This window comes from Urocitellus parryii, chromosome 15 (genome assembly GCF_045843805.1).
Source record: "Urocitellus parryii isolate mUroPar1 chromosome 15, mUroPar1.hap1, whole genome shotgun sequence".
Lineage (NCBI taxonomy): Eukaryota > Metazoa > Chordata > Mammalia > Rodentia > Sciuridae > Urocitellus > Urocitellus parryii.
Window position 1 is genome coordinate 12,113,584 of NC_135545.1, and position 22,085 is coordinate 12,135,668.

A 22,085-nucleotide genomic window follows, 5' to 3' on the forward strand; every position below is an offset into this window, starting at 1 on the left:
GCGGATCCGCCAGACAGCGAGGCCCCCGGCCGGGGCAGGGGGACGGCCCCTCCGGGGCACCCCCGGCTCGGAGCCGCCCGCGGAGCCGGCCTCCGCCCGTTGCGGAGGAAGGAGCCGAGCAGCAGCCCGAGGCCCCTGAGTCTGAGACGAGCCGCTGCCGCCCCCGCCGCCGCCGCCGCCGCTGCCACCGCGGGGAGGAGGGGGAGGAGGAGCGGGAGGAGGGACGAGCTGGTTGGGAGAAGAGGAAAAAAAGTTTTGAGACTTTTCCGCTGCCGCTGGGAGCCGGAGACGCGGGGACCGCTTGGCGCGGCGCTGCCCCGCGAGGAGGCAAGACCTGGAGACTCCAGACCGCCCCCCGCTCACGGCCCCGGACGCTCGCTCCCTCCCTGTCCCCTACACAGAGTCCCCCCGGCGCCCCCATACCGGACCAGCTCTCAGGAGCCGCAAACCCCGCCTCCCGCGAAGACTTCACCCCAGACCTGGGGCGCACCCCCCTGCACGCCGCCCTTACCCAGCCTGTCTCCCGAGCCACCGCGCATCCTAGGACCCTCTCTCCCCCCGGGGACGGATCTCTCTCAGACCTGCCACAGCTCTCCCATTCAAGACCACCCACCTTCTGGTACCAGATCTCGCCCATCTCGATCTTCTCCCTGGGATATTGAGACAACCCGTGTCAGAGCCTCCCCGAGACCTGTGCTTCTTTCTTCCGGAGGCCTTCAATTTCCTTCCCCCGAGGCCCTTCTACCTTTCTCCGGGAGACCCCCAGACCCTACAGGGGAGGGGCCCCCCTATCCCACCTCTGTCCTGTTCGCGCTCTCGGCAGGGCCGGGGGGCGCCGCCTCCCCCATGCCGCCCTCCGGGCTGCGGCTCCTGCCGCTGCTGCTACCGCTGCTATGGCTACTAGTGCTGACGCCCGGCCGGCCAGTCGCGGGACTATCCACCTGCAAGACCATCGATATGGAGCTGGTGAAGCGGAAGCGCATCGAGGCCATCCGTGGCCAGATTCTGTCCAAGCTACGGCTCGCCAGCCCCCCGAGCCAGGGGGAGGTGCCGCCCGGCCCGCTGCCCGAGGCCGTGCTCGCCTTGTACAACAGCACCCGCGACCGGGTGGCGGGGGAGAGCGCCGAGCCGGAGCCCGAGCCCGAGGCGGACTACTACGCCAAGGAGGTCACCCGCGTGCTAATGGTGGAAAGCACCAACAGTGAGCTCGGAGGGGTGGGGGAGCCGGGACGGGGCCCCCAGGGGGCGCCGGAGTGCAGGGGTCACGGGGAGGAAATTACTGGCAGAGGAAACTGGCTGGAGGAAGGGGACCCCCGGGGTCGCCAAGATTGTGTGTGTGTTGTCCCGTTCCAAGTAGGATGCCGGGCCGCTGCCTCCCTCCCCACTCCTCCAAGGTTTCTGGTCTTGGAGAGAAGGGGAGAGTGAACGAAGTAGACCACTTTCAGAGAGCGAAGACAGGAGTATGTGGGAACGTGGGGGAGAGCCCCCTAGAGAGAAAGAAGCAATTGAGAGATTAAAAAAAGTGCTTTCTCTCCGGGGTGCGCTGGAATACGGAGGTAGTGGGATTCCCTTTGCACAGAGGACAGCCCGGTTGGGGAGAAACGAAGACCCCAGCATTTGGGAAAGGAGAGGCAGTGGGAAAGCTGCCCTAAAAGCTCTGGGGTCGTTGCGACAGTAAGATTCAAGGCTAGAAAAGTAGGTGGGGAGAACCCCAGAAGTGCCAGAAAAGCGTAGAATAGACTCACTTTCAGAGGTCGCCAGGAACACGCGGGATTGTGGGAGATCGTGGAGAGAAGTGACCTGGGTTGAGTGTGATAGATGAGGGACGAAAGGGATGCAAAGTCGTTGGGAGAAGGAGGCTAGCAGGAGAGCGGGCCGGGGATGCATGGGGAGAAGCCTGGGGACCAGAGCCCTAGTGCCGAGCCCAGCAGGGGAAGTGAAATCAGTCACGGGAAGGGGGTCAGAGGAACTCCAGTCATGGGAAGGGGGTTACAAAGAGGGGACACAGGCATGGGAAAGCTGTAACCCACGAGGCGGGCAGAGCAGTTATATGGTGCCATACCATGCTGAGAGCAGCGAGTCCCCTCGCTGCGGCAGGGAAAGCAGTAGATTGAGTGAGAAACTGAACCCCTGGAGTAAGTGTGATAAGAGGCGACAGCACTAGAGACCGAGGTGAGAAAATCGAGTTGGTAGGGGTGAGAAAGCCCCACGTGGGTGCCACGCGCGGGGGGAGGAGCCTGCGCTTCCAGGAGTCAGGAGGACCTCGCAGAGCTGAACATTGGCAGCCTGGCCCCCAAAGCCCCAGTTCCTCTTTGGGGAGGCTGGGGAAACCCCAGCGTCCGGCCGCCTCGCTCTCCTCCCTTCCCTTTCCTTCCCTTGCCCTGGGGGCGGGGGCGGGGATCGCGCTCAGAGCCGGGGGCGAGACGGGGCAGGTCTGGTCCCCGCCCTCGCGGCTGCGTTGCCTCCCGCCTTGCTCATCCTAGCAACGGGCGGGGCTACTCCTGCGCCCGCCCCGTCGGCGCCCACGCGGGGACGCAGGCACCCCGCATGGCCCGGAGCTTTGGGGGCGATCCCCCAGGTTTCCCTTTCTCTCTTGGGCGATGGGCTTTCCAGTCCCCGGCGCCTTCCTGCTCCCAGTTTGTGGCTCCAACCAAAAGACATCCCCTCCTCACCTACTTCTGTGTGTCGCCTTTTTTCGTTATATAGGTTTTACATTGATACCTTCGATTCCTCTTTCTCCCCTGAGTTGTCTCCATCTCTACTCTAATTGCTTATCTCTCTTCTCGACCGCGTCTGCTCTCTGGCCGGCGATCTCTCCATCTCTTGCCTCATCCCTTTCGTGCCTTTGCCCACATATAGGTCTCGGGGTGTGTCTCTCCATGCATTCCTTATCTATCTGCTCCTTTTCCCCACACCTCGTCCCATGACCCTGCTGTCTCTGCCTTTGTGCGGTACCCCACAACCTTCCTGCCCTTTCCCCCCACCCCTATCTGTTACCCCCTACAAAGGCTCTGCCCTTCCCTTCGGGATTGCTGAGTAACCACTGTGCCAAGAATAGGGCTTGTGGGGGCGGGGAGGACTAGGGGAAAAGGGCCACAGGAAGGGGTTTCCTTAGTTCTTCCTCCTTCAAATTCTCTCCATCATCTTTGCAACCCCACTTGTAGACTTCCAAAAAACCACTCCAGTAGATCCAAGAGTTCACTGCCTGCACTTCATCCCCAACCCAACATCCTAGACTAGATGATGCTCTTCTCCCCACTTCAGGCTTTCCCTCCTAAAACGAACTTCATCTTCTCTAGCAGCTGGGAGAAGGAGTTGAGGGAGGAAGCAATTCATAATAATAGTAATAATAATAAAGTCACATTGGCAGGAAGACAGCATAATTTAGAGGTTAAAAGAGCGCAGTCCTTAGAACCAGCCTGCCTGATCTGAATCCCATTCTGCCACTTCCTATTTGTGGATCTTTGAATTATCCGTCTCTTTGTGCCTCAGTCTCCATCTATTACACGGATACAATAGGCTCTTCCTCACAGTGTTGTCATGAGGTTTCAGTGTCTTCTTTGTACTATGGTTTGAACAGCATCTGACAAATAGTGTTTTTGTTTGTTTGTTTGGTACCAGGGATTGAACCCAGAGGCACTTAACCATTAAGCCACATCCCCAGACCATTTTTTATATTTTATTTAGAGACAGGATCTCACTGAGTTGCTTAGGGCCTCTCTTAAGTTGCTGAGGCTGGCTTTGAACTCCTGATCCTCCTGCTTCAGCCTCCTGAGATACTGGGCTTACAGGGTGACCCACTGTGCCTGGCTACAACAATGTGGTCTTCAACATACACATTGTGGAGTGACTGGTGTGCACAGACTCTGTCACATGCTTTACCTGCACCATCTATGATCCTGGCATTGGGTGATCTCTCACAGATGAAGATCTGGCTCAGGGAGAGGATTTGCTAGTCACAGGTTACACAGTGCTTCCGTCAGGAGAATCTAGGTAGGATGTCAGGGAGTTCAATGAGTTTGCTGTTTTTCAAAGAATAACAGGAAACTGAGGTTCAGAGAGGGGACATGAACTGCCCAAAGTCACACAGCTGAGAAACAGCAAAGGCGCTTTCTGATCCCAGAGCCCACACCTTTGAACCTTTCTCTGCAATTAAATTTGTATTTGAGGTTCCAAGCCCTGGGGAAGCCTAAGCAAGCAGAGCAACCCCTCTTGGTGGCAGCCTATGCTGGGTGGGTGTTCGATAGATGATGCCTGGTGGGAGAGAAGGTGGATAGGTCCTGTCGTACAGAGGAGGAAACAAAGGGGGAAAAGCACCGCAACCCAGAGCTGTCAGCTCCACACACTTAAACTTGGGGTCTTCCTGCTCCCCTTACTCTGCCAAACCCCTGATATCCTCTGTCTCTCCTCCTGCCTAGAAATCTATGAGAAAACCAAGGACATCTCACACAGCGTGTACATGTTCTTCAACACATCAGAGCTCCGGGAAGCAGTGCCGGACCCTCTATTGCTGTCCCGGGCAGAGCTACGTCTGCAGAGGCTCAAGGTAAAAGCCGAACAGCACGTGGAGCTGTACCAGGTGAGGACATGAGCCCGAGAAGTGGGACGCAGCCTCAGGGGCTGAGCTGTGGCCACTGGGTTGGAGGGAAGGCTGCTAGCTGCAGGGTCTACACAGATGGTCCCTGAATAATGGAGGAGCTCAGACCTCTAAATCCTAGGGTTCTTTACCACTTCCATACTCTGAGAGCAGGGTATAGTGGTGCATGCCTATAATCCCAGCAACTTGGGAGACTGAGTCAGGAGGATAGCAAGTTCAAAGCCAGCCTCAGCAATTTAGCAAGGCCCTCAGAAACTTAGTGAGACCCTATCTCTAAATTAACAAATAAAAAGGGCTGGGGATTGTAGCTCAGTGATTAAAAGCCCCTGGATTCAATCCCTAGTACAAAAAAAAAAAAAAAATCCCAGAGAACTTTCATATTCTTACCCAGGCATAATGAGACATGTCTGTAATCCCAGTGACTTGGGAGTCTAAGGCAGGGAGATCTTAAATTCAAGGCCAATCTGGCCAATTTGGCAAGACCCTGTCTTAAAATAAAAAGGACCTAGGATGTAGTTCAGCAGTAGAGCACCCAAGGGTGCTATCCCCAGTACCACAACAACAACAACAAAACCCCACAAACAACATACAATTTTAAGACTATCCTACAATGTTAAATGCTTAGAAGATTGGAATCTAATTAGGAGTTTGACTGTTTAAGATAGCTCAGTGGTAGCAGGGCGTGGTGGTGCATGCCTGTAATCCCAGGGACTCAGGGGGCTGAGGCAGGAGGATCCTGAGTTCAAAGCCATCCTCAGCAAAAATGAGGTGTTAAGGGGATGTGGCTTAGTGGTCAAGTGCCCCCTGAGTTCAATCCCCAGTCCTCACCTTCCCCCCCAAAATGATAGCTCAGTGGTAGAACACTTGCATAGTGTGGTGTAAAGCCCTGAGTTCTATCCCCAGCACCACCACCACTGATGATGGGGTTAGCTGCCTGTTTTGAACTTCACAGGTAAAGAACATTCCCAGGAAATTCTTTTGGACTGTGCTGCTCTAAAGATGGAGTCTTTAGGAGGATTAGGGCTTCTAGGAGACCTGGAATCTCTAGAAGGTTCTGTGACCTAGAATCCACGTCATATGGAATCTTGTAGAGACTTGCAATGGGAGAATTTTGTCTAATGTTAGTTTCTCGGAGTCTAGAGAATTCAACATCTGCTGTAGCCCCTGATGTCCTGCATACAGCCCCAGGGGTTGTTCCACAGAGATGCTGGGCACCTGCAACATCTAGGGGTATGACCTGTCAGACCCTTGGGTTGGTAGAACATTAGCGTTGTAGAACTGCTCAGGCTTGGACATTATTAGTGTTATGTTAAGGTGAACATAATCCCTTAGAAAGTTAACAACTCTCAGAATCCAGGGTGTCCAAATTGTTGACCTGTATGCTCGGCAAAGCCCAGAACTTTAGCAGCAGCTTGACATTGTGGGTTTTCCAAGGTCCCCACAGAGGACACAGGGAACCAGGGACAGAGGCTGAACTGGGTATCATGACCCAGGCCTGGGGCTCTTTCTCTATCTGTCATGGGTGTTGGGGTGGGGGGAGCCTGAAGGCCCCACAATGTGATGACTTGGGAGGCTTGTATCTGGGGACTGTCTGGAGGTCTACTTGGGGGAACAGGCAAAGTGAGGGTACAGTCAGTGTATGCTGGGGGCATAGTGGCATCTGCCTACCCCCCATTTATCATCTTCAGAAATACAGAAACAATTCCTGGCGCTACCTCAGCAACCGACTGCTGACCCCCAGTAACACGCAGGAGTGGTTGTCCTTTGACGTCACTGGAGTCGTGCGGCAGTGGCTGAGCCAAGGAGGTGAGGATTGCTCTCTGCCCCACCCACCCTGTTTCTTAATGGGGTCAGTCCTGTTGTTTGTTCTAGGGTCACCCTTCCTAGCACCCCGCTATCTGACATTTGTGCCAAAGAGCTGAGCTTGACCTTCTTCCCTGAGGCACACCTGGGTTTATATGTGAATCCATTAATGGTTAATGCATTTCCTGAGCTCTCTCCTCTGCCCTACCCTGGGGACACAGCAGTGACCAGAACAAGGCCCCATTCTTGCCTTCAGGAAGCTCATTATCCATTGGGTGGGTGAATGGAGAACAGGTCTGTGGCCATGTGATGATGCCCAGAGTGGGCAGCCCACAGGAGAGCCCACGGGAGGTGCCTGACCAGTCTGGACTCAGGCAGGGATTTCTGGAAGAGAAGACATTTGAGCTGGTGTCTGAGAGATGAGTAGAGCCAGCCAAGTAAAGAAGAGGGGGCAAGAATACTCTGTGCCAAGGCACTGGGGTCAAGGAGAACCTGACACATTGAATCTGTCCATAAAAGAATTGTGTCCAGCCATTGCCGGTTGAGTCCAGTGTCCCCATATCACTCTTCCTTCTTGACCTCTCATGCTCAGGCATTCATTCAGTTAACACCAACATGTTTCTGCTCTGTGCCTGGCACAGTACTAACCAAGACTACCCTGGGTCATGCCTTCATGGGGCCCACCAGGCCCTTCTGGATACCTAGGAGGTCTTGCCAAAGCCCTGGCAGGTGTAATAACCTAGCATGATCAAGGCCAGAAGTGTGAGCACAGGCAGAGTGGTCAGGGCTGGGGTGAGGGCAGTCTAAGTGCTATGGGAACCCAGAGAAGGTACCCAAGCCCATTTGGGGGTCAGGGAGGGCTTCCTGGGGGGGTTGTGTTGAGACTCATGGGATACGTAGTAATTTGACAAGATGAATGAAACAGGGACTAGGAAGTAGGGGTGGGCACCAGGAGGAGTGTCCTTGGCCACTGGATCAAGGCCTGGAAGGATCTGGTCTGTCTTGGTTGATGCTGACTCCCAAACTCCAGCTCAAGGTCAGGCACACAGTAGGAGCTTAGAAAACACCACTGACACATTCATTCAAGAAACATCTCTCACCTGCGTGTGTCAAAGTGCCCAGGCTTAGATTTGCACCATTGCCCTACCTTTTGGCACATGTGTGTCTTGGGCAAGTCACTTCTGTTTTGTGTGCCCTCAGTGTCCTTGTCTGAAAAATGGGCAGTTTGGATGAGGACTACCCACCCCCTCATAATGCACATAGAGATAATGCACATAGAATTCAGAACAGAACCTGACTCCTGGTACACAGTAGACACTTGTTTTTTAAATTTTTAATATTTTTTATTTGTTCTTTTTAGTTATACATGACAGTAGAATGCATTTTGACACATCCTGCCTACGTGGAGTATAACCCCATTCTCGTGGTTGTACATGATGTGGGGTTACACTGGTCGTGTATTCATATAGGAACATAGGAAAGCTATGTTCGATTCATTCCACTGTCTTTCCCATTCCTATTTGCCCTCCTTTCCCCGCCATTCCCCTCTGTCCCCATCCAGTGAACCTACACCTACCCCAGCTTCTGCCCATTGTGAGTCAGCATCTACATATCAGAGAGAGAACATTCGGCCTTTGGTTTTGGGGAACTGGCTTATTTCACTTAGCATGATAGTCTCCAGTTCCATCCATTTACCAGCAAATGCCATACTTTCATTCTTCTTTATGGCTGAGTACTATTTCATTGTGTGTCTATACCACTCCGTGTTTACTTTTGTGACCGTGGTCCAGGCTCGTGGACGATAAGAGAAGCAAGGATCCCTGTCCTGGTTCGTCCTGCTTTCTGCTGAGAGAAATAAACAGCCAAACACAGATGTCAGAGAGGGGGAATCCTGCTGTGACATCATGGTGTGGGAGGGGTGCACATACTGGAGGGCCTCTCTGAGGAGGTGACATTTGAGCTGAGCCCTGAAGGAGCCAGCAACTCAAAGACCTGGTGCAGGAGACCTGCAGAGAGAGGGCAGGGTGGGGTGCCTTGGGGGAGGCGGAGGGAGCCCCAGGTTTGCTCCTTCCTGCCTCCTCCTGCAGGGGCTGTGTGAGCCGAGCCCTCAGACTGGCTTCCCTTTCCCCTTCCCACAGAGGAGATAGAGGGCTTTCGTTTCAGCGCCCACTGCTCCTGTGACAGTAAAGATAACGTGCTCCAAGTGGACATAAACGGTGAGTGTGAGTTTGTGTGTGTGTGTGTGTGTGTGTGTGTGTTTCAGAGAGAGAGAGAGAGAGAGAGAGAGAGAGACCCCTTTTGCCTCCCTGCTCATTGACCGTCCCTCTGAGAATCTCCCAAACCCAAGCAGGGATCGGTCCCAGACGCCGGGGTGACCTGGCTGCCATTCATGACATGAACCGGCCCTTCCTGCTCCTCATGGCCACGCCACTGGAGAGGGCCCAGCACCTGCATAGCTCCCGGCACCGCCGAGCCCTGGACACCAACTACTGCTTCAGGTGACTTCTGCAGCCTTCAGCTGGGGCCTTGTAGGGTGAGGCTTGGCTGCTTTCTGCTGGCCGGTGGACACCTGCCTGGTGCTGTGCTTGGCTGAGCTTCTTTCTCCTTGAGCCTGGGGAGCTCTGGGACAAGTTCCTCGTTTTGGAATGCTGGGGCTTGGGAACTAGGAGTACTATAACGTGGGCATGAGCTTGTCTTCTTGCTGGCGTGTTGGAATCGGAGGCTGTTAGAATGTTGGACACCAAGAGTTGGATTCAATGTGGGAAGGTTGCCTTTGGGAGTGCTACACGGTTGACAGTTGGGGTTCTAGAATGTTGGGATTCTGGCATGCAGAAGTTCAGTGTTAACCATGGAAAGCCAGGGCATGGAACTCAAGGAAAGCTGGAATGTTGGGATACTAGAACTTGGGAATTTGGAATTGGGAGATTGCTGCTTTGGATTCTGAGAGCACGGCCACCTACCATGTTGGCCGATGGGAATCCTGAAAATTGGGCTCAAGACGGTGGACTCTTTTTTTTTTTTTTTTTTTTTAGAAAGAGTGAGAGAGAGTGAGAGAAGAGAATTTTTTTAAATATTTTATTTTTTAGTTTTTGGCAGACACAACATCTTTGTTTGTATGTGGTGCTGAGGATTGAACCGGGCCGCACGCATGCCAGGCCAGCGCGCTACCGCTTGAGCCACATCCCCAGCCCCAAGACGGTGGGCTCTTATGTTGAAATGTTAGATGCGCAAATGTTGGAGAAAGCCAGAATATGGGTATTTAGAACACTGGAGCTCGGGGTTGGAATGTTGGGTCTTAGAATGCTGGGATCTTGGAAGGATGGCAGGACCTCCTTGAATGATGGACTCGGAGCTGTGGAATGTTGGAATGCAGCATTGAAATATGGAAATTCAAGAACATCATGAGCCTCAAGAGTTGGAAAGTGGAAATCCTAGAAAGTTGGAAATGCTGTCAGAATGTCAGAGTCCTAAGATGCTGGAGTATTGCAGTCTAAGAACGTTGAAGGTGGCATGCCTATAACCTGCTGGGGAGGCTGAGGGAAGAGGATCCCAATTAGAGGCCAACCTTGGCAACTTAGAAAGACCCTGTCTCAAAATAAAAAATAAAAAAAGGGCTGGGGATGTGGTTCAGTGGTTGAGCGAACCTGGGTTCAATCCAGGTACTGAAAAAAAAAAAAAAAAGAATCTGATCCAGACTGTAATTCAACTATCAAGTTTCCAAAAATAGAGAAACAGAGAAGCATGTTAAGCCACACCATAGGGATGCAGTCAGCCCAATTCAGATGGTGGGAAACCTGTTCTAGTTTCTCCCACAAATACAATGCAAAGAGGAGAGGGGGATGTACATATAAAGAAGTATCTATCTATCTATCTATAGAGAGGGGGGAGAAAGAGATGGTTCTGTAGATTTTTAGAAGAACCCAAAGGGATGCTTCTGTTTTCCCAAGTACCTGGGAGGCTGAGGCATGAGGACTATAAATTCAAGTCCAGCCTGGGCAACTTAGTGGGACCCTATCTTAGAATTTTAAAAAACATTTAAATAAAAAAATAAAAGCCTGTAATTCCAGTGCCTTGGGAGCTTGAGGCAGGAAGACTGCAAATTTGAGGCAATCCTAGGCAACTTAGTGAGATCTTGTGCCAAAATAAAAATAAAAAGGACTCGGGATGTATCTCAGTGGTAAAGCACCCCTGAGTACAATCTCCAGTTCCTCAATAATAAAATAAATAAGGAAAGAAAGGAAGGAAGGAAGAATGAATGAATCTGAAGGTGCACTGAAACTGATTGCAGTGTGCAGACCTTATTTGAATTTTTATTTATTCAGACTTTCTTTAAAAGAAAGACATTTGTTTGAGCCGAGGGTGTAACTCAGTGGTACAGCATTTGCCTGGGTTTGATCCCCAGCATCACCAAAAGAGAGAGAGAGAAAGAGAAAGAGAGAAAGACACACAGACAGTAGGGGAAATGTGAACCCGTAGTATTTGAATCCTGATATTTGATGATATCAATGAATTATTGCTAATTTGTTTACACGGCGTTGTGGTTATGTGTTTGTTTGTTTTTCCCCAGGGCTAGGGATCAGACCCAGAGCCTTGTGCTTGCTAGGCAAGTGCTTTATCACTGAGTTATTTCATGAGCCACTGGTGATGATTTAAAATCACCTTCATTTTCTTAGAGATACATATTGAACTTATTTTTTTATGCAGTCTGAGGTTCAGTCACAAGACCTTACATTGAACTTCTTATGGGTGAAATAACACAGTAGATAGCATGTGCTTCAGAAGAACCCAGTGACAGAGAGGAAGTGGGTTGGGGTAGATATACGATCAGGCTGATGATGAGGTTATGACTTGATGATTGTTGAAGCTGATGATTGTTACTGTGAGGACACAAGGATGCCACATGTAGGTTGAACAGCTCTAATTCAAAATCCAGAATCTGAAACTTTGTGAGCATCGACATCATGTTCAGAAAGTGTGGGATTTCAGAGCATTTTGGATTTTGGATTAAAGATGCTTACCTGGTAAAGTCTATGCAAATACCTCCAAATCAACCCCAGGCTGTGGTCAGTGGGAGAGCACTTGCCTAGCATGTGTGAGGCACTGGGTTCAATTTTCAGCATTGCATATAAATAAAGAAAATAAAGGTCTATTGAAAACTAAGAAATATTAAAAAAAAAAAAAAGAAAGAAAGAAAGAAAGAAAAACTCTGAACTGGGTGTGGTGGTACACGCCTATAATACCAGCGGCTCAGGAGGCTGACGCAGGAGAATGTCAAGTTCAAAGCCAGACTCAGCAACTTAGGGAGGCCCTAAGCAACTTAGCAAGACCGTGTCTCAAAATAAAATAGAAAATATAAAAAAGGGCTGGGGGGCTGGGGCTCAGTGGCAGAGCACTTGCCTAGCATGTGTGAGGCACTGGGTTCAATCCTTAGCACCACTTAAACAAATAAAATAAAGGCAAGCTGTCTATCTACTACTGCAAAAAAAAATTTTTTTAAAGGGCTCAGGGGCTGGGGATGTGGCTTAGTAGTTTAGTGCCCCTGGGTTCAATCTCCAGTACCTCCCCCGACCAAAAAAAAAAAAAAAGTCACAAAAAAACACTCTGAAATCTGAAACACCTCTAGTCCCAGCATTTACAATAAGGAATACTCAATTTGTAATGCAATAGTATGAAACTTCCCATACTAAGAAATTGTTCTTAATGTCAGCTCAAACACCACTTTGACCCCCAACAGAAACCTCCCTCACAGCTGTCTCCAGTAGCTAAGGAGGATGGGAGGTGCGAGGTCTCCTGGGGCTGCAGGTGGATTTCTTTTATGCATTAGGCTCTGCTGGGTCTTATTTATTTATTTATTTTCTTGTGGGATTGAACCTAGTAGTGCTTAACCACTGAGCCACATCCCCTAGCCCTTTTTATTGTTTCTTTTGAGACAGGGTCTCGCTAAGTTATTCAGAGCCTTGCTAAATTGCTGAGGCTGTCTTTGAACTTGTGATCCTCCTGCCTCAGGCTCCTGAGTTCTTGGGATTATAGGCGTACGCCACTGTGCCTGGCTCCTGCAGGGTCATTTTTTTTTTATTTGTTCTTTTTAGTTATACATGACAGTAGAGCATATTTTGACATATTGATACAAACGTGGAGTACCTCTTATTCTAATTAGGGTCCCAGTCTTGTGGTTTTACATGATGTGGAGATTCACTGTGGTGCACTTATATATGCACATTGGGAAGTTAAGTCTGATTCCTCCTGCTGAGTCTTTTTTTAATATTTATTTTTTAGTTAGACACAATATCTTTATTTTTATGTGGTGCCGAGAATCAAACCCAGTGCCTCACGCTTGCAAGGCAGGCGCGCTACCACTTGAGCCAAATCCCCAGTCCCTTCTCCTGCTGAGTCTTGATAGACTGGACAGAAGAGGTTCACAAAGGCAAGGGCTGTGCGAATCCCAGGCTCAGCACACATTGGGCCCCAGTGTGTCCTGTCGGGGACAGATGAGGAGGAGCCCGCCAGATCACCTGGAGGGCATATTCTCTGCCCCATGGCTTCTGATTGAGAGGGTCTGGGAATTTGTATTTCCCTCAAGTTCCCAGGTACGGCTGCTGTTGGTGGTCCAGGGACCCCTCATGGGGAACCACTGACTTGGGTGATAGCATCACAGACTGTTTAAAGCCTTGGACTCAGAACCCCAGCTCCAGAGCTGGGCCGCCGATCAAAGATGATCTGGACCCTCTGGAGTCCAGGACTCCCCCTCCAAGATGGTAAAAGCCAGGAGAATTTTCCCCAAAAACAGGTATACACATGCACACATTCGGGCAGATGGTCGAGTGTCAGGAGGCCCCCTGAGTGTTTCGTCCCGCAGGTTAAGCACACCCTGTTTGATCCAACATCCCCCATCTCCTAAAACCCACAGGAAACAGAGGCCCATCTAAACTGGGGAGAGGTGAGGCTGCATTTGTGAGAACTTTAGTTTCCTAAGTCCTTTCTCAGGGTCTGGTGGCACCTGGAAAGATCTCTTTTTTAATTCTAATGTTTTAGTTGTTGAATGACCTTTATTTTATTGATTTATATGTGGTGCTGAGAATCAAACCCAGTGCCTCACACACAGGCAAGCGCTCTACACTGAGCCACACCCCCAGCCCTGGAAAGTCCTTACCTTGCTCACCTCTTCTTCTGCTTGACTGGCATGGTCACCCCAGGAAGATGAGGCCACAGGCTCCACAGGGTCAGCTGGGAACCTGGCCCCGCCCACCTAGGGCACGCTGCCTCCCCCCTTCTGGGGGGGGCGGGGGGGGGGGCTGCTGCTTCATTTCTCAAAGGGGAAGAAGAACCAGCCTGCCCTGCGGTGTTTTGAAATGAATTGATCCATTCTCTTTCAGCTACATTTTGGACAGGTAAATACAGGCAGATAGACCAAACCCAGGAAGATAAAGTGACCCCCCCACTCTGACCCCAGCCCCTCTCTAAAGAGGCGGCCACCTTGGCCCTACTGGGTCTCCTTCCAGAGGGAGTCTCTGCCGTACATATTTACATATATTCACATATTCTTTTTCATTTTGCCCAACTGGTTGTCTTTTGCAGGTTATTTTGATTCTAAAAGTAACAACCTACCTACTGCTGAGGATTTGGGAAATTTAGAAAGATACTACCTGTCACACTAGCACATAAAAAGCCACTGTTTCCAGGTGTGGTGGTGCATGCCTGTAATCCCAGTGGTTTAGGAGGCTGAGGCAGGAGGATCAAAAGTTTGAGATAAATTATAAATTATAAATTACCAGCCTGGGTAATTTAGTGAGACTGTCAAAATGAAAAAAAGGATTGGGGATGTCGTTCAGTGGTAGAGCACCTCTGGGTTCAATCCCTAATACCATAGAAAAAGAAAGAGAGCAGGTGGCTGGGAGGGAGAGAGGAAGGAAAAAAAAGTTACTACCAGAGTTTGAATATATTTCCTACTAGTCTTTTGGTGCATAGCAGAATTTGGATTATACTGTACCTGTACCTTTTTTTTTAAAATTTGTTTCTTTTTTTTTTTTTGCTCTTTTTTTTATTGTTGGTTGTTCAAAACATTACATAGTTCTTGATATATCATATTTAACACTTTGATTCAAGTGGGTTATGAACTCCCATTTTTACCCTGTATACAGATTGCAGAATCACATCAGTTACACTTCCATTAATTTACATATTGCCATACTAGTGTCTGTTGTATTCTGCTGTACCTGTACCTTTGAATCATGTTTTTTGCACATGTCACAAACATGGACTGTAAAGTTCTCCTGGCTTCCCATGAGTCAACTTTTGTGGCCAGGCTCCCTGGTCATCTCAGCTGGGGTGCCCAGGGCCAGCACACAGAACACCCCATTCCTCTCAGGCAGAACCTGGGCTGGACAGGAGAGGACTGGCCTTTGGATCTGAGCCTGCAGATCTTGCCAAAAGATAGAGGTTAAAATAGCAGTATAAACACTACTGTCCTCCAATGTGCTTTTTAAAAACAGATGTTCATCAATTAATTTACACATCCAACATTTGCTGAGTGTCTACTGTGTGCTGGGCACTGGCAGGCACTGGGGAGACATTAGGGGAGAAAACAGAATTTTCTATGCCTAGAGGAAGACAGAGGAGCTCTATTAAAATAAAAGGTGATGATAAGTTCTAAGAAGGAAAATATATCAGAGGAAAGCGACAGAGGAAATAGATATTAGGAACTATTTATTTCTCTTGCTCTGATTAAAATTGATTTGTTATGGACAATTTCACATGTTGACAAAGGCAGTGGAGATAATATAATGAAGTTCTGTTAACTCTCATCCAGCTTCAACAATTATCAGGATTTTGTCCCATTTGAAATATGGTGATTTTCATATTTTCTTATAATAAGTGCAACATCATATTGCACTAAATGGAATTAATAGTCATTCGGATTGATATTTTGGATAAGATGGCCCAGGCAGGTCTCTCTGAGGAGGTGATATTCATTTGTATAATTGGTATTTATTGAGCACCTGCTGTGTGCCAGGCATTGTGTTGGGAGTCAAGACTCCCTGAGTGACAAACATTGGAGACAAGGTTTAATGATCCAGAGTGGCTATCTGTGGGAAGAACAAGCCAGGCAGAGAAAGTGCAGAGGCCCTGGATAGGACTGTGTTTGAGGAACAGACGGGAAGCCATTGTGGCTAGAGTGACATGAGCATGGGTGACAGTTGAGATCAGCCAGATCCCGTAGCACCTGGGGCTCATGTGAGTACTTGGGCATTTGCCATGGGGATGGATCCAAGTCCAGAGCAAAGGAGCGACATGACAGTCTATAGCATGTGGCCTGGGAAGGCACAGATTTCTGTTTTGTTTGTGTTGTCCCCAGCAGTAGGTCCTAGCCCAGCATGCAGCAGTAGTTCAGTAAATATTTTTACACAAATAGAACATATGAGCACATGTGGGCCACATTCTTTTTTATGTTCCATGTGTGATTGTGCCATGATTTATTTAGCCTTTTCCTGTGGATGTCTATTCAGCTTCTTACAGGCTTATTATGCACACTGCATGCAATTATGTTTTTGATGATGCTCTCATCACAGTGGTTGACTAGAGGGAGTGCTTGAACTGTGCTAGTGATGATCGGCACCCCTACTGTTACTGTTGTGACTACCACAGGGGGTGCAAGGGAGGCGGAGGTGGAGATGTGGCTGGGGAGCAACCTAGGGCCGGCACATGTGCAGGGAGGAGCAGTGTGGCCTGCCTCTGCTCCTGACCTGCGCTCCTTTTGCCTGCAGCTCCACAGAGAAGAACTGCTGCGTGCGGCAGCTATACATTGACTTCCGCAAGGATCTGGGTTGGAAATGGATCCATGAGCCCAAGGGCTACCATGCGAACTTCTGCCTGGGACCGTGCCCTTACATTTGGAGCCTGGACACGCAGTACAGCAAGGTGGGTCTAGCTCACAAGGTTGTGGGGAACAGGGACCAAACAAAAAATAAGTGAGTTAAATAAGAGAAGAGAGAGAAAAGCAAGGATGGATAGCCGGGTGGGTGGCACCCACCTGTAATCCCAGCAACTCCGGGGGCTGAGGCAGGTGGATGGAAAGTTCGAAGCCAGCTTTAGCAATTTAGCAATGTCCTAAGTAATTTAGTGAGACCCTGTCTCAAAATAAAAAATGAAAAGGGCGGGCGGTGTAGCTCAGCGGTAAAGCACCCTGGGTTTAATCAAGAGACGGAGACAGGGTTTGGGTAGGAGGAATAAAGATATGAGGAGAGACAGAAGCAGAGATGGATCAGGACAGACGGAGAGAGCTGAAGAGAAACAGACAGGTATGGGGAGACTAGCGGGTTGCGGACCAGGTATGGGGAGACTAGCGGGATGCGGACCGTGAGCAGGGGCGGTGTGAGGGAGGCCACAGCCTTGCCCCCTCCGCCAGTGCTGGCCCAGACCCTGACCTGTCCGGCCGTCCGCAGGTCCTGGCTCTGTACAACCAGCACAACCCAGGCGCATCGGCGTCGCCGTGCTGCGTGCCGCAGGCTCTGGAGCCTCTGCCCATCGTGTACTACGTGGGCCGCAAGCCCAAGGTGGAGCAGCTGTCCAACATGATCGTGCGCTCCTGCAAGTGCAGCTGAGGCCCGGCCCCGCCCCGCCCCGCCCCGCCCCGCCCCGGCAGGCCCGGTCCCGCCCCCGCCCCGCCCGCCGCGCCCGGGCTGTATTTAAGGATTTCTGCACCCCAAGCCCACCTGGGGGGCTCATTAAAGGTGAGAGAGGACAGGTGGTCTCTGTTTCATTGGGCGCCTAAGTGGATCTCTCTCCTTCACGCTGCGCTCCCTCTCTTTCCGTCTTTCCCCAGAAGACATTCTGGGGAACACACCAAGCGCGTGGTGTGTTCCAAGGGCCACCTGTAGGTGCAGGGGACCAGTGGTGAGCCCTAGTTAAAGCTGTTTGTCAAGCACCTTGGGCACTCTTCTAAGAGCCTCACCTTCATGAACTCACGGACTCTCAGGGGTTCTGATAACACCTATCTTACAAAAGGGAGGAAGCAGAAGCCTGGGGAGGTTAAGGGAGTATTTCCTGCGCACCAGGAACCTAACTAGACAGAAAGAAATAATGGTTCAGTGATAAGTAGCATGTGAACAATAAAGCAGGATGGAATGAGAGAGATGGCTTTGGGGAGGAGGGAGGGCCTCTTGGAGGGAGTGGCATTTGAAACTTGAAGGAAGCCAAGAAGGCAGCCTAGGGGTGGACTTGAGGCAGGGAGTGTTCTCTGTAGAAAGAGGATGAAAAAGCAAAGACCCGGAAGCCATGACCAACTGAGGAAAGAGGCCAGTGTGGTTGGAAGAGGGTGAGCAAGGGAAGGGTGTTGGGAGCTGAGTCAGATTGTAACACTCTGCAGGCCAGAGAGTAACAACAGTTCTACTTGCCAGGTGTGTCATCTCGCCTAACTTCCTGCATTCGCCCTGCAGCCTGACAGAGCAGGGGTTGGCAAAGTGCAGCCCACAGCCAACTGCAGCTCACTGTCTGTTTTTGTAAAGTTATATTGGACACAGCCACACTCCTTCGACTACATATTGTCTATGACTGTGGCACTGCTTCACAGCAGAGCTGAGTAGAGACCATGCAAAGTCAAAAATATTTACTACCTAGGTTTTTTTTTTTTCAAGTTGTAGATGAACACAATACCTTTGTTTTATTTATTTATTTTTATGTGGAGCTGAGGACCGAACCCACATAAAAATAAAAAACCCACTTGTGAGAACCTCACAAGTGCTAGGCAAGTGCTCCACCACTGAGCCACAACCCCAGTCTCTACTATCTGATTCTTTATAGAAAAAGCTTGCTGACCCTGCTATGGAGACCATTTGATCTTCACTTTGCAGATGGGGACACTGCACAGCTAGTAAACAGCAGAGCTGAGAGTTTAGCCTAGGCAGCTTGAGTTGGGGGGCCATATATGCAAGCCCTATGCTCCGATGGCTTCCTGAGTCACATCAGGGGTGTAGGACAGCAGGAACTTGTCCTCTGAGGGAGGTGGGAGCCCCATCAGGGTTCTGAATGGAGGAGGGGCATGAATTGACCCAGAAGCTCGGGGTTGGGAGTACCTTCTGGCTGATGGTTGAGAGTAGAATGAGTGAGGGTAAGGATGATGGAAGAGAGACCTTTCGTCCAGGCAAAAAATGCCTGCCTGAGACAGGGTGGGCTTTCCTCTGCCATCTTGCCTCCTCCATCTGCTGTAGTTGTGTTTGTGAATTTTCTCCTGCTTCCTCTTTCTCTCGCCTCTCAGTTTCCTCTTCCTCCAGAGATTCACTTCCCCCCTCTGTGCCCTGCCCTTCTTAGGCCCAGGGCCCCTTGACTTGCTCCTCTCCCTAGGGATTATCTGGGGCAGAAGACAGTGGGAGTGCGGTGCTGCCGTGGGCCTAGAGCAGTTGGCAGCACTGTGGCTGAGCGTGAGCATCCTGGGCCCTCCTCCTGCCCCAGGTCTGGGAGCTGCATGGGGCCAAGTTGGGATGGGGGGACAGGAGAAGCTCACTGCGCAAGGACATGTTGCCATTGTCACCAGCCTCATGTGTGGAGACACTGCTGAGTCCTGGCCCTGAGTGGCAGAAACACAAAGCAAGGACACAGTGACATGGGCTGTAGTCACTGTAGCCCCATAAGGATGTGGTACATATGCTCTCCCACAGAGAGTGAAATATGGGCAGTGTCCCACAATCTTACATTCACCTCTCAGAGTTGCAGTGGACACACAGGGGCTCATGCCTGAACCAGGACACATGGAGTGCGACACCTGCAGCAGTCACAGCCCACACATACAGATACAAACAGCGTGTCACCCCATCACATAAACACAGCCCAACCTTGGAGCTTCATTGGGACATGACACAAGCAGAGACTTCAATAGCAAAACAGTCACACCAATATATTCCATAGGGTCATGGTCACCACCACCACATACCAGACATAGATTCAGACAGTTACAGACACACATCTCAGCATCAGAGCCCCTCAGGAAATGGACACCCCCTAGGCAGTTACACAAACATCCTTCCTGGGGTCATGGTCACCCCACATCACACACAGAGGTTTGACATATGTCACAGTCACAGACTGCCAGTGGTCCTACCCACTGTCTTGACATTTCACCGCCATCCCCACTCCCCTGGGGAGTTCCATGTGGCCCACTGATGGCCACGACCCTGTCACACCCAGGGTCCCAGACAGTGCAGCTCCCACACACCCAGACACACCCCCGGGGTCCCCAAGGCCCTCAAGCCCGGCACCGCCTGCGGACAAGCGCTGGCTGCCCGCTGTGGCGGTCGCCCCGCCTGCCGGTGACACACCCCGCCCACCTGCCCGGGGCTGCCGCCGAGCTGGCGCGGGAGAAGGCAAAGTGTGGGCTCAGCACCTTCACCAGCAGCGTGCGCGGCCCGGGCCCTGCCACCCTGGCACCGTGGCCCGCTGGGTGGCCCGGCCCAGTCGGGACACGTCTGCGCCGCCCGCACCAACCGCAGGGGCAGGGGCAGGGCCGGGGTTCGGGGCGCTCCGCTGCCTCCCCGCCAGCCCCGCCCGGGACAGCGCGCCGTCCGTCGGGGGAAGTCGTGGGGGGAGCCTGGGTTCCGGCTGGAGCCCCGGCTTCCCGTCCGGCCGACGCGCAGGAAGCGGCAGGGGGAGGCCAGCTCAGGCCTTCCTGCCGGCTCCCGGGGATGGGGTCGGCATGGGGGAGGAGCGGGGGAGCCCCCTTCCCGCCAGGTCTCTGGGCGTCCCAGTGCTAGGTGTGTCCTGGTTCCAGTAGGAACTCACAGGTGTGTTCAGGCCCCGTGTGTGCACCTGGAGGGGAGGGGTCTCCAACAAGTGTGGTGGCTCTAAGCCGATGGCCTGGCACCTCTTGGCCTTTGGTGGGTGGTGGTGGCAGCGGGTGCGCCCCAGCACGTGTTCGGCTCCGTGTCTGTGGCTGCGCTGCATTTCTGTTGAGTGTGTCTGCTGGTTCATGTTTCTGCTGGACACGCCGGGGTACTTTCCATGGGCTCCATGTCCTGGCACTGACTGGTGAGTCTGTGTACCAGTGGGTCGCTAGTTTTTTCTTTTTCCCTCCCCCTCAACGTCTTCCAGGTTCTCTTCGTGTAAATTTCTATGTTCTTAGTGTAAATTCAACCTGAAATTTGGGTGTTTTCTGCATGCTTATAGGTCTGTGACAAAGATGTTTCCAGGAGGTGTTGTGTGTTGTGTATTTGGCTTTTAAAGGAAGTTTTTGGTACACATGTGTGATTGTTGCCAGTATCTGTGTGTCTGTACATAAGTTTTTTTTTTTGTGGTGCTAGGGATGAAACCGAGGCCTCGAGCATGTTGGGCAAGTGCTCTACCACTAAGCTCCGCCCTAGCCCTAGTGTGTGATCAGTGTGTGATCCCCCTGTGCCTTGCTGGTATTCTGAGGACTTTTGTGTTCTGCAGATGGTGTGTTTCTGTGGTGTTTCCAACACGCCTTCCGTGGCTCTTGCAGTCTGTGTGGGAGGCTGTACTTCCGGACTGTGTGGCTTGTGTGTGTCCATCTCAGGGACTGGTATTTTCAGCCTGTGTGGGCAGCTGCAAGCAGGTGGAGTCTGCATTGGTGTCCCCACCTGTAGGCTGGTGGCTCCAGAGTGTGAGAGTGTTGGGAGATCTCAGCAGGGGTGGATGTGGGTCTGTATTGTGTGCCAGTGTTTTCAAGGAAAGGAGACCTCCTGTCCTGTGAAGCCACTGGCATCATCTGGTTGACCAGTGTCCACCCATTGGCCTTTGTGCTGAGTAAGTGGAGGCTGCGTCTGCGGCGTCCCCTTGCCTGCTGGTGCCACGTTGGCTCAGGGCTGGCGGTGGCAGCGGGCAGGGCAGGGCAGGGGCTGTGGTGGGCACTGGCCCCACGCCCAGCCTTGGTATAAATATCCCCAGGCTGCCTGCGGCTGTGTTTACTCAGCCCCAGCCCCGGGGGCGGCAGCAGCCCAGCAGGTCTGGGGGTGGGGGTGACCAGGCCACAGCACAGACATTTCCTTCTGGCCAGACAGACCCAAAGCCTTACTGCCCCCTCCAGCCTAGGGGCAAGGTGGTGACCCCTAATTCTGGGCCCCCAGCGGAGCTCTGACTTGGACATCCAGTTAGGCTTCCTGGATCTGGGAGACACAGATGGAAATGGGGGCCCAGGGAGGGCTGGGCATGGAGGGACAGGAAAAAATGAGGGTGAAGGCCAGAGGAGGAGGGAGAGAGGGATGGGGAAACAGGGTTAGTGAGACAGTAGCTGAAACCCAGGGGCCCAGGAGAAAAGGACAAATGCAGGAAGTAAAGTGAGAAGGGGGAAAGAAGGAGAAGCAAGGGAAATGGAGGGAGAAGAGGGGCTGGCAGAGGATGGAAAGTCACAGGAAGACGCTGACAGCCGGAGACGCAGAGACCAAATAAGACGGGGGAGGGAGGGAAGCCAAAGATCTGAAGGAAACAAGAGGAGGGCACGGGGCAGGCAGAGACCTCAAGACAGGAGCCGAGGGAGGAGCAGGGAGTCGCTTTGGCTCTGGCAGGACACACAGAGGTGTGGACGTGGGGGGTGGGGGTGGCAGCCAGCAGAACCCGGTCAGACGGGAGACACGGGGTGGGGGCCGGATGCCCACAGAGGGGCTCTTCCCCAGAGGGGCCCTCCCTCCCTGACTCAGCCTCTCCACCCACCCCATCCCCACAACTGGGAGTGAAGGGAGAGGTG

General features: G+C 51.9%; 1 protein-coding gene across 1 annotated transcript; it reads left to right on the top strand.

The window, feature by feature from the left end:
- Positions 1-232: 232 nt before the first annotated feature.
- Positions 233-17,008, top strand: Tgfb1 (transforming growth factor beta 1). Its single transcript, XM_026381033.2, has 7 exons — positions 233-1,201; positions 4,419-4,579; positions 6,286-6,403; positions 8,539-8,616; positions 8,751-8,898; positions 16,162-16,315; positions 16,840-17,008. Exons 1-7 carry the CDS (start codon positions 847-849, stop codon positions 16,996-16,998), a joined length of 1,173 nt encoding a protein of 390 aa, XP_026236818.1. The 5' UTR covers positions 233-846; the 3' UTR covers positions 16,999-17,008.
- Positions 17,009-22,085: the final 5,077 nt, after the last annotated feature.

What these genes read in the sequence shown, in the direction of transcription:
- Tgfb1 (XM_026381033.2), top strand. Translation starts at nt 847, where the DNA reads ATGCCGCCCTCCGGGCTGCGGCTCCTGCCGCTGCTGCTACCGCTGCTA. An exon ending in AATGGTGGAAAGCACCAACA is followed by an intron (nt 1,202 to 4,418) that starts GTGAGCTCGGAG and finishes CCTCCTGCCTAG; the next exon opens with AAATCTATGAGAAAACCAAG. An exon ending in GCAGTGGCTGAGCCAAGGAG is followed by an intron (nt 6,404 to 8,538) that starts GTGAGGATTGCT and finishes CCCTTCCCACAG; the next exon opens with AGGAGATAGAGGGCTTTCGT.